At 56.4% G+C, this 21,264-nt stretch overlaps 1 protein-coding gene across 1 annotated transcript in view; it reads left to right on the top strand.

The window, feature by feature from the left end:
• The window catches only part of LOC144948350 (nuclear receptor subfamily 5 group A member 2-like), a 113,639-nt gene that overhangs the window by 27,839 nt on the left and 64,536 nt on the right, over positions 1-21,264 (top strand). The window contains exons 7-8 of the mRNA XM_078877777.1: positions 9,375-9,494; positions 17,893-18,043. Coding sequence (XP_078733903.1) covers positions 9,375-9,494; positions 17,893-18,043 — 271 coding nt within the window. The remainder of the gene's footprint in view (positions 1-9,374; positions 9,495-17,892; positions 18,044-21,264) is intronic.

Raw genomic sequence — 21,264 nt, 5'->3', positions numbered from 1 at the left:
ATGGGTCTCTGTGTGGTGACTCTATGGGTCTCTGTGTGATGAGTCTATGGGTCTGTGTGTGATGAGTGTATGGGTCTCTGTGTGATGAGTCTATGGGTCTCTGTGTGATAAGTCTATGGGTCTCTGTGTGATGAGTCTATGGATATGTGTGATGAGTTTATGGGTCTCTGTGTGATGAGTCTTTGGGTCTGTGTGTGATGAGTCTATGGGTCTCTGTGTGATGAGTCTATGGGTCTCTGTGTGATGGGTCTATGGGTCTCTGTATGATGAGTCTATGGGTCTCTGTGTGATGAGTCTATGGGTCTCTGTGTGGTGAGTCTGTGGGTCTCTGTGTGGTGAGTCTGTGGGTCTCTGTGTGATGAGTCTATGGGTCTCTGTGTGATGAGTCTATGGGTCTCTGTGTGATGGGTCTATGGGTCTCTGTATGATGAGTCTATGGGTCTCTGTGTGATGAGTCTATGGGTCTCTGTGTGGTGAGTCTATGGGTCTCTGTGTGATGAGTCTATGGGTCTCTGTGTGAGTCTATGTTCGTACGTTGAACTTCTTTCGCACCGTACATAGCCAACCGCACTAATTGGAAGTGTGGGGGAAGGACAACAAACTCACGTAGGTAAAAAAAAGTTAAATAAATAAAATCACGACGTTTCGGAGGCAACACAAGCTTCCATCTTCAGGTGGAACCGTCACAGCAAAATTGCTGCATCAAGTGAGTTTAGGGATGGAGAGAGAGAGTGGAGAGAGTTAAAAAGTGAGGGGAGAGAGGGGGAGGGTGGAGGTGAGGGTGGAGGTGAGGGTGGAGGTGAGGGTGGAGGTGAGGGTGGTGATGAGGGTGGAGGTGGGAGTGGAGGTGAGGGTGGTGGTGAGGGTGGTGGTGAGGGTGGTGATGAGGGTGGAGGTGGGAGTGGAGGTGAGGGTGGTGGTGAGGGTGGTGGTGAGGGTGGAGGTGAGGGTGGAGGTGAGGGTAGGAGGTGAGGGTGGAGGTGGGAGTGGAGGTGAGGGTGGTGGTGAGGGTGGAGGTGGGAGTGGATGTGAGAGTGAACGTGGGAGTGGAGGAGAGAGTTGAAGAGACTTTGACTTTTAAACAACTTTTATTGCCGCCAGCAGCAAAAGCACTGGAGGCGATTTCGATGTGAAATACACGAAGTCACCAGCAACACAAATGAAAATAAACGCTACAAATCGACGCGCTGTGGCGCTAAAAGCACCGCGCACAACACGAAATAAAAGTCACGTGGTGGTGGTGGTCATCGCGCACGCCACGGTGATGAGCGAGCGCTTCAGAAGGTGAACACCACGAGGGTGCCGTCCACGCTGGTACAGATGTAATAAAGGACTCGACCACGGTATCTGGCTTGGTGTCCTTTATTCGGGTTCGTATACTTTTCCCACACGGCTCTTTCTCTGTCCCGTAGCAGCCTCACTGCTAATCTCCTCGTGCAGCCTTTCCAGCTGCCCTCACTGCAGCCCCACCGCTGCTCTCTCTCCTCCGAAGCAGTCCCGCTGCTGTTCTCTTCATGCAGCCTCCCAGCTGCCCTCGCTGCAGCCTCACCGCTGCTCCCCGCTTCTCCGGGGTCGGTCACCGCTGGCCGACGGTGCCCTATCCGTACTCTGTGTGTGTGGCGATCTCGCCACTCTCCCCAGCCTTCGCCCTGTGTGGCCTTACTCTAGCCCAGTCTCCAACAACCTCCCCTCCTCTTCCGGTTTCTCCCCTTTTAGACCTGAACCCTCTCCCCCACGTGACGTAACTCCTCCCCCCATGACGTCACATCCGGAAGGTCGTTTACGCCCGCATTACACCACCCTCCCCCGTAGAGAAAATCCAGCCGACCTCGGCTGAACAACAACTCCAACAAGTAATGCGAGCGAACACGACCGAACACGTTAAAAGACACGAAGCATACAATAATATAACAGTAAAACAAGAACACAACACAACATTCAACGAAATGTGAGGGATTTTGAGCGGGTGCGGGTCGCCGGCCCGTCCCAGACGGTCGGCGGCCCACCCGCCGAGCGGGAACGTGACAGGGTTTTAGGAGCGACAGGACAAAGTTCATCTGTCGCTATTGGAGGCCCGCCAACGTCCCGGTCCCGTATTCCCGAAGGCCCAGCGTCAGAGGTGTCCCGCGATCGCGTCTGCGGCGGGGTCGGAAGGGCTGCGGGTCTCAGAGTTTTCGCAGCCGTAGTATGACGCATCAGGTCGAGGGGCCACGTATGGTTTCAAGCGAGATGTGTGAACGAACCAACGCCGGGATCCAAACCGAACACGCGCTGACTGGGTTGGGAACCTCGATGAGGCGAACCGGCCCTTGCCATGGTTTATGTAATTTAGGAGAGGTACCTCGCCGCACTTGTGGGCAATGGAGCCAGGCCAGGTCCCCCACTTTTCAGAGGCACTCCCCCTTAGAGCGTCGAGCACACCGCTCGTTCCGTAGCCATGCGGGCCCCTTCCCGCGCCACAGTAACATGGCGAACGGTGTCCTGAATATAATCAGGAAGAGGCTTAACAGGTCCCCTCACTCCAGTTCCCAACTGCACATTAATCGGCGGCACGTTTTCACGACCGTACATAAGAAAAAACGGCGAATATCCTGTAGCCGCATGCGGCGTCATCCGGTACGCCGAAAGTACGCCAGGGATATGCAAATCCCAATCTGATTGTTTTTCACTCACCGTGTGACACAACATGGCGGACAAGGTCCGATTTAGCCGTTCAACCATACCATCCGTTTGTGGGTGGTAGGGAGATGTCCGTATTTTCTTAGTTCCGAGAGCCGCACACACTTCCCCCAACAATTTAGAAGAAAAATTTCGGCCCTGATCCGTGAGGAGCCTCTCCGGCGCCCCCTTGTCCATAACGTACCCAAATAGAAAGGCGTCTGTAATGGACGCCGCTGACTGGTCGGGCAAGGGCCAGGCCATCGGCCAGCGGGAGAGGTACTCCACGCCAACTAGCAAATATTTATTTCCCTTAGCGGATGGCGGAAAGGGTTCCAAAATATCTAACGCCACCAATTCATTAACTCGAGACACCTGAATAGACTGTATCGGCGGCACATATGGATGTTTAGGTGGCTTCCGGCGGGCACAATCAGGACACGCGCGAACGTGACCGACGACGTCTGTCGTCATGCCGTGCCAATAGTAATCTCGCTGCAGCGTCAATAGGGTCTTCTGCACCCCCAGATGTAAAAGAGTGTCGCAATGCAGAGTCCTAATCAATTCGTACTGCAAAGATGCCGGTACAACCAGACGCCAGCGTTCCTGTATCCCTTCCCTCCACATCAGCAGACCATCACGGAGAGCGGTTTCCGGCACATCCCCCGTACCCGGTCCCCCACCCTCCTTCACAGGCCGCTTACGTAAAGTCACCAATGAATTGTCCAACATTTGTTCCCGAATCCACACAGACCTCGGGAGATGCAAAATCCCATCAGCCGGTCCCCCATCAGCCGGCCCCGGCTCATTCGGAGCTTCAGGCACTTCGACCGCCAGCGCGACAGGCTGAGGGGGGTGCTGAATCGGCCCACATCTATGCGTTCCAGACGCGCACGCACAAAGGGAACGCTGTGGCAGCCTGGAAAGCGCGTCCGCATTGGCGTGACGCACCCCCTTCCTATGGTGAATTTGGAAGGAAAATTCTTGCAGCGTGTCCAACCACCGCGCCAGCTGGCCGGATGGCTGGTCCATCTTAAGAGCATACTGCAAGGCCGCATGATCCGTGCGTACAATAAACGAACGGCCGTACAGATACGGTCGAAATTGGCGGAGAAAGAAAACAATAGCCAACAGTTCCCTGCGAGTGACGCAGTAGCGGGTTTCCGCGGGAGACAAAACCCAGCTACCGTACGCCACAACGCGTTCCACACCACCTTTGGACTGAGACAACACCGCCCCAATGCCCGTGTCGCTCGCGTCCGTATCCAGAATGAAAGGATGTTCAAAATCCGGATAATCCAACGTCGGCGCCGTAGCCAATAGATCGCGCAGGCCCAGAAATGCCGCCTCTTCTGGCGGTCCCCAAGCAAATTTGTGTCCTTTACCCGTAAGGAGGTGCAAGGGCCTCGCGATCGTCGCAAAATTCGGAACAAACCTCCGATACTATGAGGCAAACCCCAAAACCCGACGCACATCCCCCACCGTGGCCGGGGTTGGCCAGTCACGGACGCACGCTGTTTTTTCTGGATCCGTGGCCACCCCGTCCGCACTAACGATGTGCCCCAAGTAACGCACGGAGTGTTGCAGTAGGTGACATTTCTTAGGCTTAAACTTCAAATTAGCGGAACGCATCCTGGTGAACACAGCCTCCAACCGCAGTAAATGCTCGTCAAATGTGCGGCTGAAGATGATAATATCGTCTAAATATATCAGACATGTCTCCCACTGCAACCCCGTTAATACCAACTCCATCAACCTTTGAAAAGTGGCAGGGGCCGCATTCAACCCCATCGGAAGACAGTTAAATTGGAATAACCCCTGCGGCGTACGGAAAGCAGTCTTCTCCCGCGAGGACTCGTCAAGGGGAAGCTGCCAGAAGCCCGAAGAGAGATCCAGCGTTGAAAAGAACTTAGCCCCCGACAAGGCATCGAGAGAGTCGTCCATACGCGGCAGGGGGTACGCATCTGCCACCGACACTTTATTTAATTTGCGGAAATCTACACAAAATCGCAATTTGCCGTCCTTTTTCTTAACCAAAACAACAGGCGCGCCCCATGGGCTGTTAGATGGAGATATTATGTCCGCAGCCAACATGTCATCCACTGCCCCACGAACGTGCTCTCGCTCAGCCGGACTCATCCGATGCGAGTTCAACCGAATAGGGGCAGCGTCCCCTGTGTCAATATGATGGTAAAGCAACGAGGTGCATCCCAAGTCCAAATCGTCGGAGCTAAACACATCAGAATAACTCAATAATAATTTACGAATCGCACAACGTTGTTCCCCGGAAAGGGCAGAATTCTCCCTACACAATTCGGCGATCGAGCGATCATCTGCAGCCTCAGGGTCTGAAACATCACCAACCATAACCTGGCTGGCCAGATGATCATGAGCCGTAAACGCCGTAGTGGCATGTGCCACAACCGTACCAGCCGGTACACACACACTTTCGGTACTTGCGTTAAGCACCTGCAAAAATGGCTGCTGGTCCGGCCGGACAATAGTTTGCGCCCCAACGAGCGCCGATCCGCCCGTGATGGTGGCGGACGGCGACAACAAAACCCCAATAGCTCCTTGATGACCAGGCACAGGCTTCCGATATCGCAAGGGAATGAGCATCTGTGAGCCTGGTGGAATATCAACAGATACTTTGGACAGCGCCTGCACCTGGGCGACAGGAGCAGGTCGCCCCCAGGGCGACGGCAGAAATGTAATTTTACGCCCCTCCGGTAATTCAATGCAGTTTTCATTCATTCTAATTAGAATGGGCATCTTGGCCAGAAAATCAGTTCCCAACAAACAAGGGACCGCAAGGGACCTCGAAATTAACACGATTCCCAAGGCCGACACTCCCCCGATAGATATTTTAGCGTCCACCTGTCCCACAATGCCCATGCTACCCCCGTTTGCAGCGACGCAGGAAGCGTAAGCCGGACTCACGGCCGCTGGTGGGATGTTCAACAGATGGAATATTACATCCGATATAATGGTCGCGGACGCTCCGGAATCAACCAAAATACGTACGTCCACCCCTTGTATTGACCCCGGTACAGTGGACGAACCGGTAGCGGCCGCGACAACCCGCCGAGCCAACTTACGCCACTGCGTTACCGAGCGACATGGCCCAGTCAATGGCCTCCCGTTATTAACAACACCCGGATCGCATGACAACGGTGATGAGTGAGGTGTCAAGCCTTGCCGGGTGTCTGGTGCGCACCGACTTGCCTGTGCTGGAGGATCCTTCCGTGGTGCGTCCGCTGTCGAGGCCTCCTGCTGGGGCGGACCTGGGATTCGGGCCCAGCAGTCCCTGGCGTAATGGCCCTTACGCCCGCAGCGGAAGCAGTCGACGTCGTTGCGCCGCGCCGCGGGCACCCCGTCCCAACGCGGCCGCGTCGGCGGCGCAGCCCGCGGCCCCGGCCCACTGCGGACCGGCCACGGAGCAGAGGCGGCTGACAGCTCCTGCGGGCCCCTCTCGTCAGGCACATACACCGCCTTTGTGGGATCCCAACCCGCGGCTCCTCCTGCGACGATGGCCCCCCCCGTCCACGCCGTGACTTGTTTCCACCGGCGCAGGTTAAACTGGGCATCCAGACATTTAGCCACAGCCCGGGATGTCAGCTTTTCATGGCCACACACCGGCATAGGAATGCCCAGATCCCGGGACAGCTCGAGCATCTTACCCAAGATGAGAGGTTCCAGCAGGTCAGGCTCCGTCTCCGGGTAAGCGGCCATAGCCAGCTCCAGTACCGCACCCCTGTATGCCACCGGCGACTCCTCGGGTGCTCGCTGTCGTTGAACAAACCGGCGATGAGCATCATCTGGCGGCTCGTAAGCATCTGCCATTTCGTCGAACACTCCTCTCAATGTTTTCTTCTTCGCGGCCTTTATAGAGCGAAAGAATCTGACCGATTCGTCGTCGAGAAGAGTCGGCAGAACTTCCAATGCCTCAGCGTCAGTCCACCTTGCAGAGCGCACCGCCGCCAAGAATCTGCAGGCGAAAGCACTCCAATCGCCCCCGATGGAGAATTCTTTAACAGTTGTAAGATGCCGACTGCGACTCCTTGGCGCGCCGTCTTCAGCCGATGACTCATCTGGTGGCATGTTCAACATGGCGTCGCATCGTGGCGTGGTCAAGATGGCGGCCTCTCACCGCGGAGAGCGCAAAATGGCGGCTTCCCGCCTTCCTTCGCCTGCCACGCCCAAGATGGCGTCTTCGTGCCTCGTGGCCGATGGCGTCGACAGCGAAGGCAGAGCGGCGACTTGCGGACCACCATCGGCTCTCCCCGACGCCGTCCTCGGCGTGACGAGCTCACACAACTGCGCCAGTACGTTTTTCAGTGTTTCAAGCTGCTCCGCCATCTGTCCCCATCGTAGATCCGCGGCATTTGGTGCAGACGGGTCCGCCGACGTGGCGACATCTTGGACCCCCGGCTCCGTGCTCGTTCCAGCACGGATCTCCTCCTCCATCGTAGTCAGGTCCCCCGTTGGAGGAAGGTCGTCGTCGTCGGACGATGAAGCAGATGCTGGCGACGGAATATTATTTTTTCTTAGTTGTTTTGCCATGCCGTTACACTTCAGACACCAGTGTAATAAAGGACTCGACCACGGTATCTGGCTTGGTGTCCTTTATTCGGGTTCGTATACTTTTCCCACACGGCTCTTTCTCTGTCCCGGAGCAGCCTCACTGCTAATCTCCTCGTGCAGCCTCTCCAGCTGCCCTCGCTGCAGCCCCACCGCTGCTCTCTCTCCTCCGAAGCAGTCCCGCTGCTGTTCTCTTCGTGCAGCCTCCCAGCTGCCCTCGCTGCAGCCTCACCGCTGCTCTCTCTCCTCCGAAGCAGTCCCGCTGCTGTTCTCTTCATGCAGCCTCCCAGCTGCCCTCGCTGCAGCCCCACCGCTGCTCTCTCTCCTCCGAAGCAGTCCCGCTGCTGTTCTCTTCGTGCAGCCTCCCAGCTGCCCTCGCTGCAGCCTCACCGCTGCTCCCCGCTTCTCCGGGGTCGGTCACCGCTGGCCGACGGTGCCCTATCCGTACTCTGTGTGTGTGGCGATCTCGCCACTCTCCCCAGCCTTCGCCCTGCGTGGCCTTACTCTAGCCCAGTCTCCAACAACCTCCCCTCCTCTTCCGGTTTCTCCCCTTTTAGACCTGAACCCTCTCCCCCACGTGACGTAACTCCTCCCCCCATGACGTCACATCCGGAAGGTCGTTTACGCCCGCATTACACAGAGAGGGGCTTGTCCGTCTCCCCAGCGTTCGAAGAAGACGTGCACATCACCGACATGTGTGTGGTACACGTGCTCCAGCCGGAGCCGCGCCTTAAGCAGGCCTCTGAACACTGGAAGCACCACAGAGCAGCCGTCAGTGTCACCCTCCAGCATCTTTTTTCTCGTTCTGTACTTGAAGAGAGAGTGGAGGAGAGAGTGGGAGAGAGTGTGGAGAGAGAGCGAGAGAGAGTGAGCGAGAGAGCGAGCGAGAGGTGGGGGTTTTACATAAAGCTAAGTTTAAAAATGTAAATAAAAAAAATTACGAAATGATGAACGAAGCACAGTGCCGAGTACACCGAGCATCTTCTTGTTTCCACTGATCGTAAAAAAAGGAGAGTGGAGGTGAAGGTGAGAGTGGAGGTGGGATTGGGAGAGAGGGGAGGAGAGAGTGGAGGTGGGATTGGGAGAGAGGGGAGGAGAGAGTGGAGGTGATAAACCCACACGCGTGAGAGAGTGGCAGATGGAGGAGAGAGAGGGGGGGAGGTGGGTGGCAGAGTGTGAGCGAGTGGTGAGAGGGAGGGAGGGGAGAGTGTCAGAGGGGGAGGGGCCCCCCCTCTCCCCACATAAGAATCTGATTGTTGATGTTGTGTGAGGGGGGTGAGGTGGGGGGAGTGAGGGGAGGGGCGCGGGCAAATCCCCCCACTCCCCCCCCACCCCTCACGGTGGTCCTGGGTCATCAGACACGTGACCCTGCACCCTGGACTCCCACGGCGACGGGTGATGGTGATAAGTGATGGGCGATTGATGTCGGGCGTTCGTGTTGATGGCGTTGATGTTAACGGTGATGTTGCGTGATGTTAGGAATGGTGTTTGGAGCGATGTTAATGATGTTGATGTTGTGGGTGATGTACCTGGACGATCGGATGAGGCTGGTGCACGGCAGCTGGTGATGTTGATGGTGGTGATGGTGATGATAGTGATGATGTTGATAGTGGTGATGACAGTGGTGATGATAGTGGTGATGGTGAATGATGATAGTAGTGATGGTGGTGATGATGGTGGTGATGTTGATGGTGGTGATGGTGATGTAGGTGGACGACCAGATTAAGGCTGCTTTGGGGCAGCTGGTGATGTTGATGGTGATGTTGATGATGGTGGTGGTGATGGTGGTGATGTTGATGGTGATGTTGATGATGATGTTGATGATGATGGTGGTGATGTTGGTGATGTTGTTGATGTTGGTGATGTAGGTGGACGACCAGATGAGGCTGCTGCAGGGCTGCTGGTGATGTTGATGATGGTGTTGATGTTGATGGTGATGATGTAGATGGTGGTGGTGGTGATGGTGGTGATGATGTTGATGTTGTTGATGTTGATGATGTAGGTGGACGACCAGATGAGGCTGCTGCAGGGCTGCTGGTGATGTTGATGATGGTGTTGATGTTGATGGTGATGATGTAGATGGTGTGGTGGTGATGGTGGTGATGATGTTGATGTTGTTGATGTTGATGATGTAGGTGGACGACCAGATGAGGCTGCTGCAGGGCTGCTGGAGCGAGCTGCTGGTGCTGGACCACGTCTACCGCCAGGTGCGGCACGGGAAGCCTTCCAGCATCCTGCTCATCACGGGGCAGCAGGTACTAACACCCGTGTACTAACACACGTGTACTAACACCCGTGTACTAACACACGTGTACTAACACCCCGTGTACTAACACCCGTGTACTAACTCACGTGTACTAACTCACGTGTACTAACACCCGTGCACTAACACCCCGTGTACTAACACCCGTGTACTAACACCCGTGTACTAACTCACGTGTACTAACACCCGTGTACTAATACTCACGTGTACTAACACCCGTGTACTAACTCACGTGTACTAACACCCGTGTACTAACACCCGTGTACTAACACCCGTGTACTAACTCACGTGTACTAACACCCGTGTACTAACTCCCCGTGTACTAACACCCGTGTACTAACACACGTGTACTAACACACCGTGTACTAACACCTCGTGTACTAACACCCGTGTACTAACACACCGTGTACTAACACCCGTGTACTAACTCACGTGTACTAACACCCGTGTACTAACTCACGTGTACTAACTCGCATGTACTAACTCACGTGTACTAACTCCCCGTGTACTAACACCCGTGTACTAACTCACGTGTACTAATACCCGTGTACTAACTCACGTGTACTAACTCATATGTACTAACTCCCCGTGTACTAACTCCCCGTGTACTAACACCCCGTGTACTAACTCCCCGTGTACTAACTCACGTGTACTAACTCACGTGTACTAACTCCCCGTGTACTAACTCACGTGTACTAACTCACGTGTACTAACACCCGTGTACTAACTCAGGTGTACTAACACCCGTGTACTAACACCCGTGTACTAACTCACGTGTACTAACTCCCCGTGTAATAACTCCCCGTGTACTAACTCACGTGTACTAACGCCACGTGTACTAACGCCACGTGTACTAACACCCGTGTACTAACTCCCCGTGTACTAACTCCGTGTACTAACTCACGTGTACTAACTCCCCGTGTACTAACGCCACGTGTACTAACTCCCCGTGTACTAACGCCACGTGTACTAACACCCGTGTACTAACTCTCCCGTGTACTAATTCCCGTGTACTAACTCCCCGTGTACTACCTCCCCGTGTACTAACTCACGTGTACTAACTCCCATGTACTAACGCCCCGTGTACTAACACTCGTGTACTAAGTCACGTGTACTAGCTCACGTGCACTAACTCCCCGTGTACTAACTCCCCGTGTACTAACTCACGTGTACTAACCACCGTGTACTAACTCCCCGTGTAGTAACTCGCCGTGTACTAACACCCGTGTACTAACACCCGTGTACTAACTCCCCGTGTACTAACTCCCCGTGTACTAACATCTGTGTACTAACACCCGTGTACTAACTCCCCGTGTACTAACACCCGTGTACTAACTCCCCGTGTAGTAACTCGCCGTGTACTAACTCACGTGTACTAACTCCCTGTGTACTTACTCACGTGTACTAACTCCCCGTGTACAAACTCCCCGTGTACTAACTTCCGTGTACTAACTCCCTGTGTACTAACTCACGTGTACTAACTCACGTGTACTAACTCCCGTGTACTAACACCCCGTGTACTAACTCCCGTGTACTAACGCCTATGTATTAACTCCCTGCATTAACTTATTGATCTAACTCCCTGCACGAACACTGTGTACTAACACCCTATACAAATCCCGTGCACTAACACTGTGGACTAACACTCCGTACTAACCCCCGCGACAAAACTGTGTACTGTACTAACACCCTGTACTAACGTTGTACTAACACCCACTCAAACTTTTATAGAACACTGGGCATCGGCGAGTTCGTGAGTGCTTGAGTGAGTGAATGAATACATGAGTGAGTGACTGGGTGAGTGAGTGAGTGAGTGACTGGGTGAGTGAGTGAGTTGGTTGGAGAGTCAATGAGGGCGTGGTTGAGTGACTGGGTGAGTGAGTGCGTTGGTAGGTGAGTCAGTGAGGGTGTGGTTGAGTGAGTGAGTGTGTGGGTGAGTGAGTGAGTGAGTTAGTTGGTGAGTGAGTGACTGGGTGAGTGAGGGCGTGGGTGAGTGAGTGAGTGACTGGGTGAGTGAGTGAGTTGGTTGGTGTGTCAGTGAGTGAGTGACTGGGTGAGTGAGTGAGTTAGTAGGTGTGTCAGTGAGGGTGTGGTTGAGTGAGTGAGTGACTGAGTAAGTGGGTGAGCGAGTCTGTGAGTGAGAATGTGGGTAGATTGAGCGAATGGGTGAGTGAATGTGTCGGTGAGTGGGTGGGTAGGTGTGTGGGTGAGTGGGTGAGTGGGTGGGTGGGTGAGTGGGTGAGTGGGTGGGTGGGTGTGTGGGTGGGTGGGTGAGTGGGTGGGTGAGTGGGTGGGTGGGTGAGTGAGAGTGAGTAGGTGGGTGTGTATTCATGAGGGGAGTGGTGGCGCAGGAGTTAGCGAACTGCGATACGAACCCGGAGACGCGAGTTCGATTCCCGATCACGGCCACCACCAACACCAGTGACCGATAATTATCTGAACTGGTCCTGGGCCTCCCCTAGATAGGCTCGGCCTCAAACGAGTACCCAGTACGATGTGCAAACATCAGCAATGGGTGGGGAGACAAAGGCGGCTGGGGGTGGTGCTCACCACATCACCCCGCGTGCGGTGCTCACCACATCACCCCGCGTGCGGCTTACTGGCCTTGATAGCGGCTCGATTGCAACACTTGGCCCAAGCAGCCTGTGCAGGCTACACGGGGGACCTTTATCTGTGTCTTTGTCTGTGTGTGCGTCTATCGCCACGTGGGGAACGGTGGTGTAGCGGTTAGCGCGATGCGCTACGAACCTAGCGACCCAAGTTCGATTCCCGCTCACGGCCAACATCAGTGACGATTATCTGAACGGTTCCTGGGCCTCCCCTAGGTCGACTCAGCCTCAAACGAGCACGTGGTACGGTGCGTAAAAACATCCGCACTGGGGAGACAAAGGCGGCCGGGCGTGGTGCTGGCCACCCACCCCCTCGTGTGCCGTTCTGGCTTTCATTGGTTCTCCCTAACAGCACTTGGCCCAACAGTCTGTTGAGGCTATACGGGGGATCTTTGTCTATCGCCACGCGAATGCGCCGTGTTCATGATGCCACTAACATCCGATGTATCCCTTCGGGGATCAGGGGGTGTGATGGGGGTGAGGTGAGGGGTGAGGGTGGGTGAGGGGTTGGGGTGAGGGGTTAGGGGGTTTTCTGCACCCCATTAATAGAGGGCCTTAGGTCCCCTTTAATTAAGGGGGTCTCCAGAAGAAAATAAAAACCACGGACCCCTCGAGCAATCCCCTCGGGATGTCTCTGTGGTCTGGGCAGTGGGGATGTGGGGGGGGGGGTGTCTGGCTAGCGGGGGATGAGGGGAGGGGTTTGAGGGGGATGAGGGGAGGGGGTTAGGGGGGGGGAAGTAGCGGCACAGAGATAGCGGAGTGAGACAATGGCTATTGTTGTTATGGGGGGCACGGTGAGGGGGAAACATGGGGGGTGGGGGGGGTGGAATCATTGGGTGGAGGAAACAGGGAAAGTCGAGGGAGCAGGTGGATCAATGGGGGGGATGGGGAGCGATGCGGAGTAGGGGAGGCAATGGGAACGATGGAGAGAAGGGGGAGCAGGAGGACAGGGGGAGGGGGGAGCAGGGGGGGGGGAGCAGGGGAAGGGGGAGCAGAAGAGACCCGGCAGGGGGGGGGGGGGGCAGGGGAGCAGGGGGGGGGGGCCCTGTCTCGTGGCGGCGTATCAAAGTGACGTCCTCCCCCGTGGTTGTTTTTGTCGCGGCCATCGACTCCTCCTCCACTATTTATGTTGTGCCGAGCTTGCAATTCACCCCCCCACCCACCTCACCGTCTCGCCCCCCCCCCTCCTCAACCCCATCCTCCTCACCCTCTCACTTCCTTTTCGAGCTTTCCCTTCTAATGCCCCCCACCCCACTCCCTCTCTGTCACCTCTCTCGCCGCGTCTTCATCTCTCCCCAAGTTTTGCTCTCTTTTTTTTTTTACGATCAGTGGAAACAAGAAGGTGCTCGGTGTATTCGGCACTTTGCTTCGGTCATCATTTCGTAATTTTTTTTTTACTTAGCTTTATGTAAAACCCCCACCTCTCGCTCACTCTCTCGCTCGCGGCTCCGGCTGGAGCACGCGTACCACACACACGTCGGTGATGTGCACGTATTCTTCGAACGCTGGGGAGCCGGAAAGGCCCTTTGCACCAGCGTGGACGGCACCCTCGTGGTGTTCACTTTCTGAAACGCTCGCTCGTCACCGTGGCGTGCGCGATGACACCACAACCACGTGACTTTTTTTCTTTTGTGTTGTGTGCGGTGCTCTCAGCACCACAGCACGTAGATTTGTAACGATATGTAACGTTTGTTTTCTTTCGTTTGCTGATGACTGGTTTTCATATTGGAATCGCCTCCGGTGCTTTTGCTGCTGGCGGCAATAAAAGTTGTTTAAAAGTCAAGTCTCTCTCTCTCTCACGCTCTCGCTCACTCTCTCGCTCTCTCGCTCACTCTCTCGCTCACTCTCTCGCTCACTCTCTCGCTCACTCTCTCGCTCACTCTCTCGCTCGCTCACTCTCTCGCTCACTCTCTCACTCTCTCGCTCACTCGCTCACTCGCTCACTCTCTCACTCACTCTCTCGCTCACTCTCTCGCTCACTCTCTCGCTCACTCTCTCACTCTCTCACTCTCTCGCTCACTCGCTCACTCTCTCGCTCACTCTCTCTCTTTCTCGCTCACTCTCTCACTCTCTCGCTCACTCTCTCGCTCACTCTCTCGCTCACTCGCTCACTCTCTCACTCTCTCGCTCACTCTCTCGCTCACTCTCTCGCTCACTCTCTCACTCTCTCGCTCACTCGCTCACTCTCTCGCTCACTCTCTCACTCTCTCGCTCACTCTCTCGCTCACTCTCTCACTCTCTCGCTCACTCGCTCACTCTCTCGCTCACTCTCTCACTCTCTCGCTCACTCTCTCGCTCTCTCTCGTACTGCACGCAGCCCTTCTCGCAGTCCAACGGCCTCCGACGGGTAGCTCATAAACTGCATGCAGAGCTCCATTCTCCCCCTCCCCGTGTCTCTCCTCCCTCAATCTCTCTCCCAGTTGTCTCTCCCCCCTCTCCCTCCCCGCTCTACCCGTCCCCGTGTCTCTCCTCCCTCTCTCTTTCGACTCTCCCGCTCTCCTATCGCTCTCCCCTCCCTGCGTCTCTGATCAGAAGTCGATCTCTCTTGGTCCATCACCAAAGCGGCTCCTCCACACTCCCCCACCTCTCCATCAATTCCCTCTCCCCCCCCCCACCTCTCTCTCGCTCTCCCTTATCTCTCACAACTTCACATCGTCTGCCCCCCCCCCTTCTCCCTCTCTCTACGATCTCCCTTCACTCTCCCCGACCGCTACTCTATTACCCCCCCCCTTCTCTCTTCCCACTCTCCCCCTCGCTCTCCCCCCTCCCTCCTACCCTCTCCCACCTCTCACCCGTCGCTTGCCCCCGGCTAGAGAAGTCGTCTTTAAAGACCCGGGAGATCAGGGGAGAGGGAAGGGGGTGGGGAGGGGGGATCAGGGGAGGGCGATGTAGGGGGGGGGGGATGGGGGTCGTGTCGTTAGTGAAGTCTCAACATGAACTGTGACTTGCACATCGATCGCACATGAGTGACTGCCAGTGCGTGCGAGTGTGTGTGTGTGTGCGAGTGTGTGTGCGCGAGTGTGTGTGTGTGTGTGTGCGAGTGTGTGTGTGTGTGCGAGTGTGTGTGTGTGTGCGAGTGTGTGTGTGCGAGTGTGTGTGCGTGCGAGTGTGTGTGTGTGTGCGAGTGTGTTTGTGTGCGAGTGTGTGTGTGTGTGCGAGTGTGTGTGCGAGTGTGTGTGTGAGTGTGTGTGTGTGTGCGAGTGTGCGTGCGAGTGTGTGTGTGTGTGCGAGTGTGTGTGTGTGCGAGTGTGTGTGTGCGAATGTGTGTGTGTGTGTGTGTGAGTGTGTGTGTGTGTGCGAGTGTGCGTGCGAGTGTGTGTGTGTGCGAGTGTGTGTGTGTGTGTGTGTGCGAGTGTGTGTGCGAGTGTGTGTGTGTGTGTGAGTGTGTGTGTGTGCGAGTGTGCGTGCGAGTGTGTGTGTGTGTGTGTGCGAGTGTGTGTGTGTGCGAGTGTGTGTGTGCGAGTGTGTGTGTGCGAGTGTGTGTGTGTGCGAGTGTGTGTGTGTGCGAGTGTGTGTGCGAGTGTGTGTGTGTGTGCGAGTGTGTGTGTGTGTGCGAGTGTGTGTGCGAGTGTGTGTGTGTGAGTGTGTGTGTGTGTGCGAGTGTGCGTGCGAGTGTGTGTGTGTGTGCGAGTGTGTGTGTGTGCGAGTGTGTGTGTGCGAGTGTGTGTGTGCGAGTGTGTGTGTGTGCGAGTGTGTGTGTGTGTGCGCGAGTGCGAGTGTGTGTGTGTGTGCGAGTGTGTGTGTGTGTGCGAGTGTGTGTGTGTGCGAGTGTGTGTGTGCGAGTGTGTGTGCGAGTGTGTGTGCGAGTGTGTGTGCGAGTGTGTGTGTGCGAGTGTGTGTGTGTGTGTGCGAGTGTGTGTGTGTGCGAGTGTGTGTGTGTGCGAGTGTGTGTGTGTGCGAGTGTGTGTGTGTGTGCGAGTGTGTGTGTGTGTGTGCGAGTGTATGTGTGTGTGTGTGCGAGTGTGTGTGTGTTTGTGCGAGTGTCTGTGCGAGTGTGTGCGAGTGTGTGTTTGTGTGTGTGTGTTTGTGTGTGTGTTTGTGTGTTAGTGCGTGTGTGTGTTTGTGTGTGTGTGTTTGTGTGTTTGTGTGTGTGTTTGTGAGTGTTTGGGTGTGTGTTTGTGTGTGTGCGAGTGTGTGTGCGAGTGTGTGTGTGTGCGCGAGTGTGTGTGTGTGTGAGTGTGCGAGTGTGTGTGTTTGTGCGAGTGTGTGTGTGCGAGTGTGTGTGCGAGTGTGTGTGTGAGTGTGTGTGTGCGAGTGTGTGTGCGAGTGTGTGTGCGTGTGTGAGTGTGAGTGTGTGTGTGTGTGTGCGAGTGTATGTGTGTGTGTGTGCGAGTGTGTGTGTGTTTGTGCGAGTGTGTGTGCGAATGTGTGCGTGCGAGTGTGTGCGAGTGTGTGTTTGTGTGTGTGTGTTTGTGTGTGTGTTTGTGTGTTAGTGCGTGTGTGTGTTTGTGTGTGTGTTTGTGAGTGTTTGGGTGTGTGTTTGTGTGTGTGTGTGTGCGAGTGTGTGTGTGCGAGTGGGAGTGTGTGTGTGCGAGTGTGTGTGTGTGTGTGTGCGAGTGTGTGTGTGTGTGTGCGAGTGTGTGTGTGTGCGAGTGTGTGTGTGCGAGTGGGAGTGTGTGTGTGCGAGTGTGTGTGTGTGTGCGAGTGTGTGTGTTTGTGTGTGTGTGAGTATTTGGGTGTGAGTGTTTGCGTGAGTGTTTTGGTGATTGAGTGTTTGTGCGAGTAGTGGTGTAGCGGTTAGCGCGCTGCACTGCGAACCTGACGACCCGGGTTCGATTCCCGCTCACAGCCAATACCAGTAGCCTCCACTAGGTCGACTGAGTCTCAAATGAGTACCTGGTGCGGTATGCAAACATCGCCACTGGGGAGACAAAGGCGGCCGGGCGTGGTTCTGGCCACCCACCTTCTCGCACACCGTGCCGCCCTTAACAGGAGCTCGCTAACAGCACTTGCCCCAACAGTCTGTTACAGACTATACGGGGGATCTTTGTCTTTGTGTAGCGCTGGCGTAGCGGTCATCACGCTGCGCTACGAACCCGGCGACCCGAGTTCGATTCCCTCTCACGGCCACTAACACCGGTGACGATTATCTGAACCGGTCCTGGGCATCCTCTAGGTCGACTCAGCCTCAAATGAGTACCTGGTACGGGATTTATAGGTGCTCGCTAACACCACCTGCCCCAACAGTCTGGCAAGGCTATACGGGGAGGTCTTTGTGTACAGGTGAGGGGGTGTTGATGTAGTGAGTGTTGGAGCTGTCCATGGTGCTAGAGACAGGACAGCTTGGTGGTGGTGGTGGTGCTGGTGGTGGTGCTGGTGGTGGTGGTGGGGGTGGTGGTGGTAGTGTTTGTGGTGGTGGTGGGGGTGGTGGTGGTGATGGTGGTGGTGGTGGGGGTGGTGGGGGTGGTGGTGGTGTTGATGGTAGTGGTGGTGGTGTGGGTGGGTGGTGATGGTGGTGGTGGTGGTGGGTGGTGATGGTGGGGGTGGTGGTGGGGGTGGTGGTGGTGGGGGTGGTGGTGGTAGTGGTGGGGGTGGTGGTGGTGGTAGTGTGGGTGGTGGTGGTGGTGGTGGTAGTGGTGGTGGGGGTGTGGGTGGTGGTGGTGGTGGTGATGGGGGTGGTGGTGGTGGTGGTAGTGGTGGGGGTGGTGGTGGTAGGGGTGGTGGTAGTGGTGGTGATGGTGGTGGTGTTGATGGTGGTGGTGGTGGTCCTTCCAGTTGGGGGGGGGGGGGGGGGTAAGTGTGACGAGACGCAGGTTCACCCCGCCCCGCCCCGCCCCTCAGGTGGAGTTGTCCGCGGTGCTGGAGGCAGGCGGGGGCCCCACTCTGGCCGGGCTGCTGTCCCGCGCGCAGGAGCTCGTGTCGCGCCTGCACGCGCTCAGACTCGACCGCCGCGAGCTCGTGTGCCTCAAGTTCCTGCTGCTCTTTGGCAACGGTGAGAGACGCGTGGAGACGTGGAGCCCCCCCCCCCCTCTCTCGCCCAGCCCCCCCCCCCTCCAGCCCCCCCTCTAGTCCCACCCGTTCCAGCCCCCCCCCCTCTCGCCCAGCCCCCCCCCCCCAGCCACCCCCCCAGCCACCCCTCCAGCCCCACCCCTTAGTCCCCACCCCTCCAGCCCCCCACCCCTCCAGCCCCCCCACCCTTCCCAGCCAGCCCCCCAACCCGCCCCCAGCCACCCTCCAGCCCCCCCCCAGCTACCCTCCAGCCCCCCCTCCAGCCACATCCCAACCGCCTTTGTCTCCCCTGCGGCAATGTCCACACACCGCACCAGGTACTCATTGAGGCTGAGTCGACCTAGGGGAGGCCCAGCACCGGTTCAGATGATTGGTGGCCGTGAGCGGGGATCGAACTCGGATCGTCGGGCTCGTAGCGCAGCGCGCTCACCGCTACACAAAGACACGGATAAAGATCCCCCAGATAGCCTCAGCAGACTGTTGGGGCAAGTGCTGTTAGCGAGCACCTATGAAGGCCGGCACGGCACACGAAGAGGTGGGCGGCCAACACCACGCCCGACCGCCTTTGTCTCCCCAGTGGCGAAGTTTACACACCGCACCAGGTACTAATTTGAGGCTGAGTCGACCTAGAGGAGGCCCAGGACCATTTCAGATAATCGTCGCCGGTGTTGGCCGTGAGTGGGAATCGAACTCGGGTCGCCAGAGTTCGTAGCTACAACGACCGCTCACCACATGAACACACACACACATGAACGTGCACGCGCACGCACACACATACAGACACGCGCACACACACACATGTAGGTACACACAGACGCGTACACACACGCATGTAGGTACACACAGACGCGCACACACACGCATGTATGTATGTACACACGCACACACACGCGCACATACAGACACACACACATGTAGGTACACACAGACGCGTACACACACGCATGTATGTACACACGGACACCCACGCACACACACACACACACATGTAGGTACACACGTACACGCACACACGCACACACGCGCGCGCGCCTTCTGGTAACAAACGTGGAATGAAGGTAGGAGGAGGAGGAAGCGCGCGGGACATTGGGCTCGAAGGACGCGCGGCCGTGCGGGAACTAAAGGCGCTGAGAGAAAGGGGAGACAAGGGGGAGGGAGACAAGGGGGGAGGGGAGGGAGGAGGAGGCGCGGAGCAGAATCAATCAGCGAGCGTGGCGCAGAGAGAGAGAGACAGAGAGAGACAATGCGAACACGGCACGCGGAATGCAGGACGACTAACACCCTACACCCCACCCCGCTCATCCTGCCATAGCCCGCTCGCTCACCTCGCTCACCCACACTCACCCACACTCACTCACCCACACTCACCTCACTCACTCACCCACACTCACCTCACTCACCTCGCTCGCTCACTCTCACCTCACTTCACCCACACTCACCCACACTCACTCACCCACTCTCACCCACACTCACTCACCCACACTCACCCACACTCACTCACCCACACTCACTCACCCACACTCACTCACCCACACTCACTCACCCACACTCACTCACCCACTCTCACCCACACTCACTCACCCACACTCACCTCACTCACTCACCCACACTCACCCACACTCACTCACCCACACTCACCCACACTCACTCACCCACACTCACCCACACTCACCTCACTCACTCACCCACACTCACCCACACTCACTCACCCACACTCACCTACACTCACTCACACTCACTCACCCACTCTCACCTCGCTCACTCACCCACCCACACTCACCTCACTCACTCACTCACTCACTCACTCACCCACACTCACCTCACTCACCCACACTCACCTCACTCACTCACCCACACTCACCTCACTTCACCCACACTCACCTCACTCACCCACCTCGCTCACTCACCCACCCACACTCACCTCACTCACTCACCCACACTCAGCTCACTCACCCACACTCATCTCGCTCACTCACTCACCCTCACTCACTCACCCACTCACTCACACTCACCTCGCTCACTCACCCACACTCACCTTACTCACCTCGCTCACCCACACTCACCTCACTCACTCACTCACTCACACTCACCTCACTCACTCACACTCACCACGCTCACTCACTCACTCACCTCGCTCACTCACTCACTCACTCACCCACTAACCTCACTCACTCACACTCACCTCACTCACCTCACTCACTCACCCACACTCACCTCACTCACACTCACCACGCTCACTCACTCACCTCGCTCACCCACACTCACCTCACCCACTCACTCACACTCACCTCACTCACCTCGCTCACCCACACTCACCTCACACTCACCTCACTCACTCACACTCACCTCACTCACTCACACTCACCACGCTCACTCACTCACCTCGCTCACTCACTCACTCACCCACTAACCTCGCTCACTCACTCACACTCACCTCGCTTACTCACTCACCCACACTCACCTCGCTCACTCACTCACCCACACTCACTCACATTCACCTCACTCACCCACACTCACCTCACTCACTCACCTCACTCACCTCACTCACCCACTCACACTCACCTCACTCACTCACCTCACTCACCTCACTCACTCACCTCACTCACCTCACTCACTCACCCACACTAACCTCACTCACTCACCTCACTTACCTCACTCACTCACCTCACTCACCTCACTCACTCACCCACACTAACCTCACTCACTCACCTCACTCACCTCACTCACTCACCCACACTCACCTCACTCACTCACACTCACCACGCTCACTCACTCACCTCGCTCACCCACACTCACCTCACCCACTCACTCACACTCACCTCACCCACTCACTCACACTCACCGCACTCACCTCGCTCACCCACACTCACCTCACACTCACCTCACTCACACTCACCTCACTCACTCACACTCACCTCACTCACTCACACTCACCTCGCTCACTCACTCACCCACACTCACTCACATTCACCTCACTCACCCACACTCACCTCACTCACTCACCTCACTCACCTCACTCACTCACCCACTCACACTCACCTCACTCACTCACCTCACTCACCTCACTCACTCACCCACTCACACTCACCTCACTCACTCACCCACACTAACCTCACTCACTCACCTCACTCACCTCACTCACTCACCCACTCACACTCACCTCACTCACTCACCCCCACTAACCTCACTCACCTCACTCACCTT

Source organism: Lampetra fluviatilis, chromosome 49 (genome assembly GCF_964198595.1).
Source record: "Lampetra fluviatilis chromosome 49, kcLamFluv1.1, whole genome shotgun sequence".
NCBI classification, from domain to species: Eukaryota; Metazoa; Chordata; class Hyperoartia; order Petromyzontiformes; family Petromyzontidae; genus Lampetra; species Lampetra fluviatilis.
Note: the sequence above shows the minus strand (reverse complement) of the source record. Positions and strands in the feature narration are given on the sequence as shown.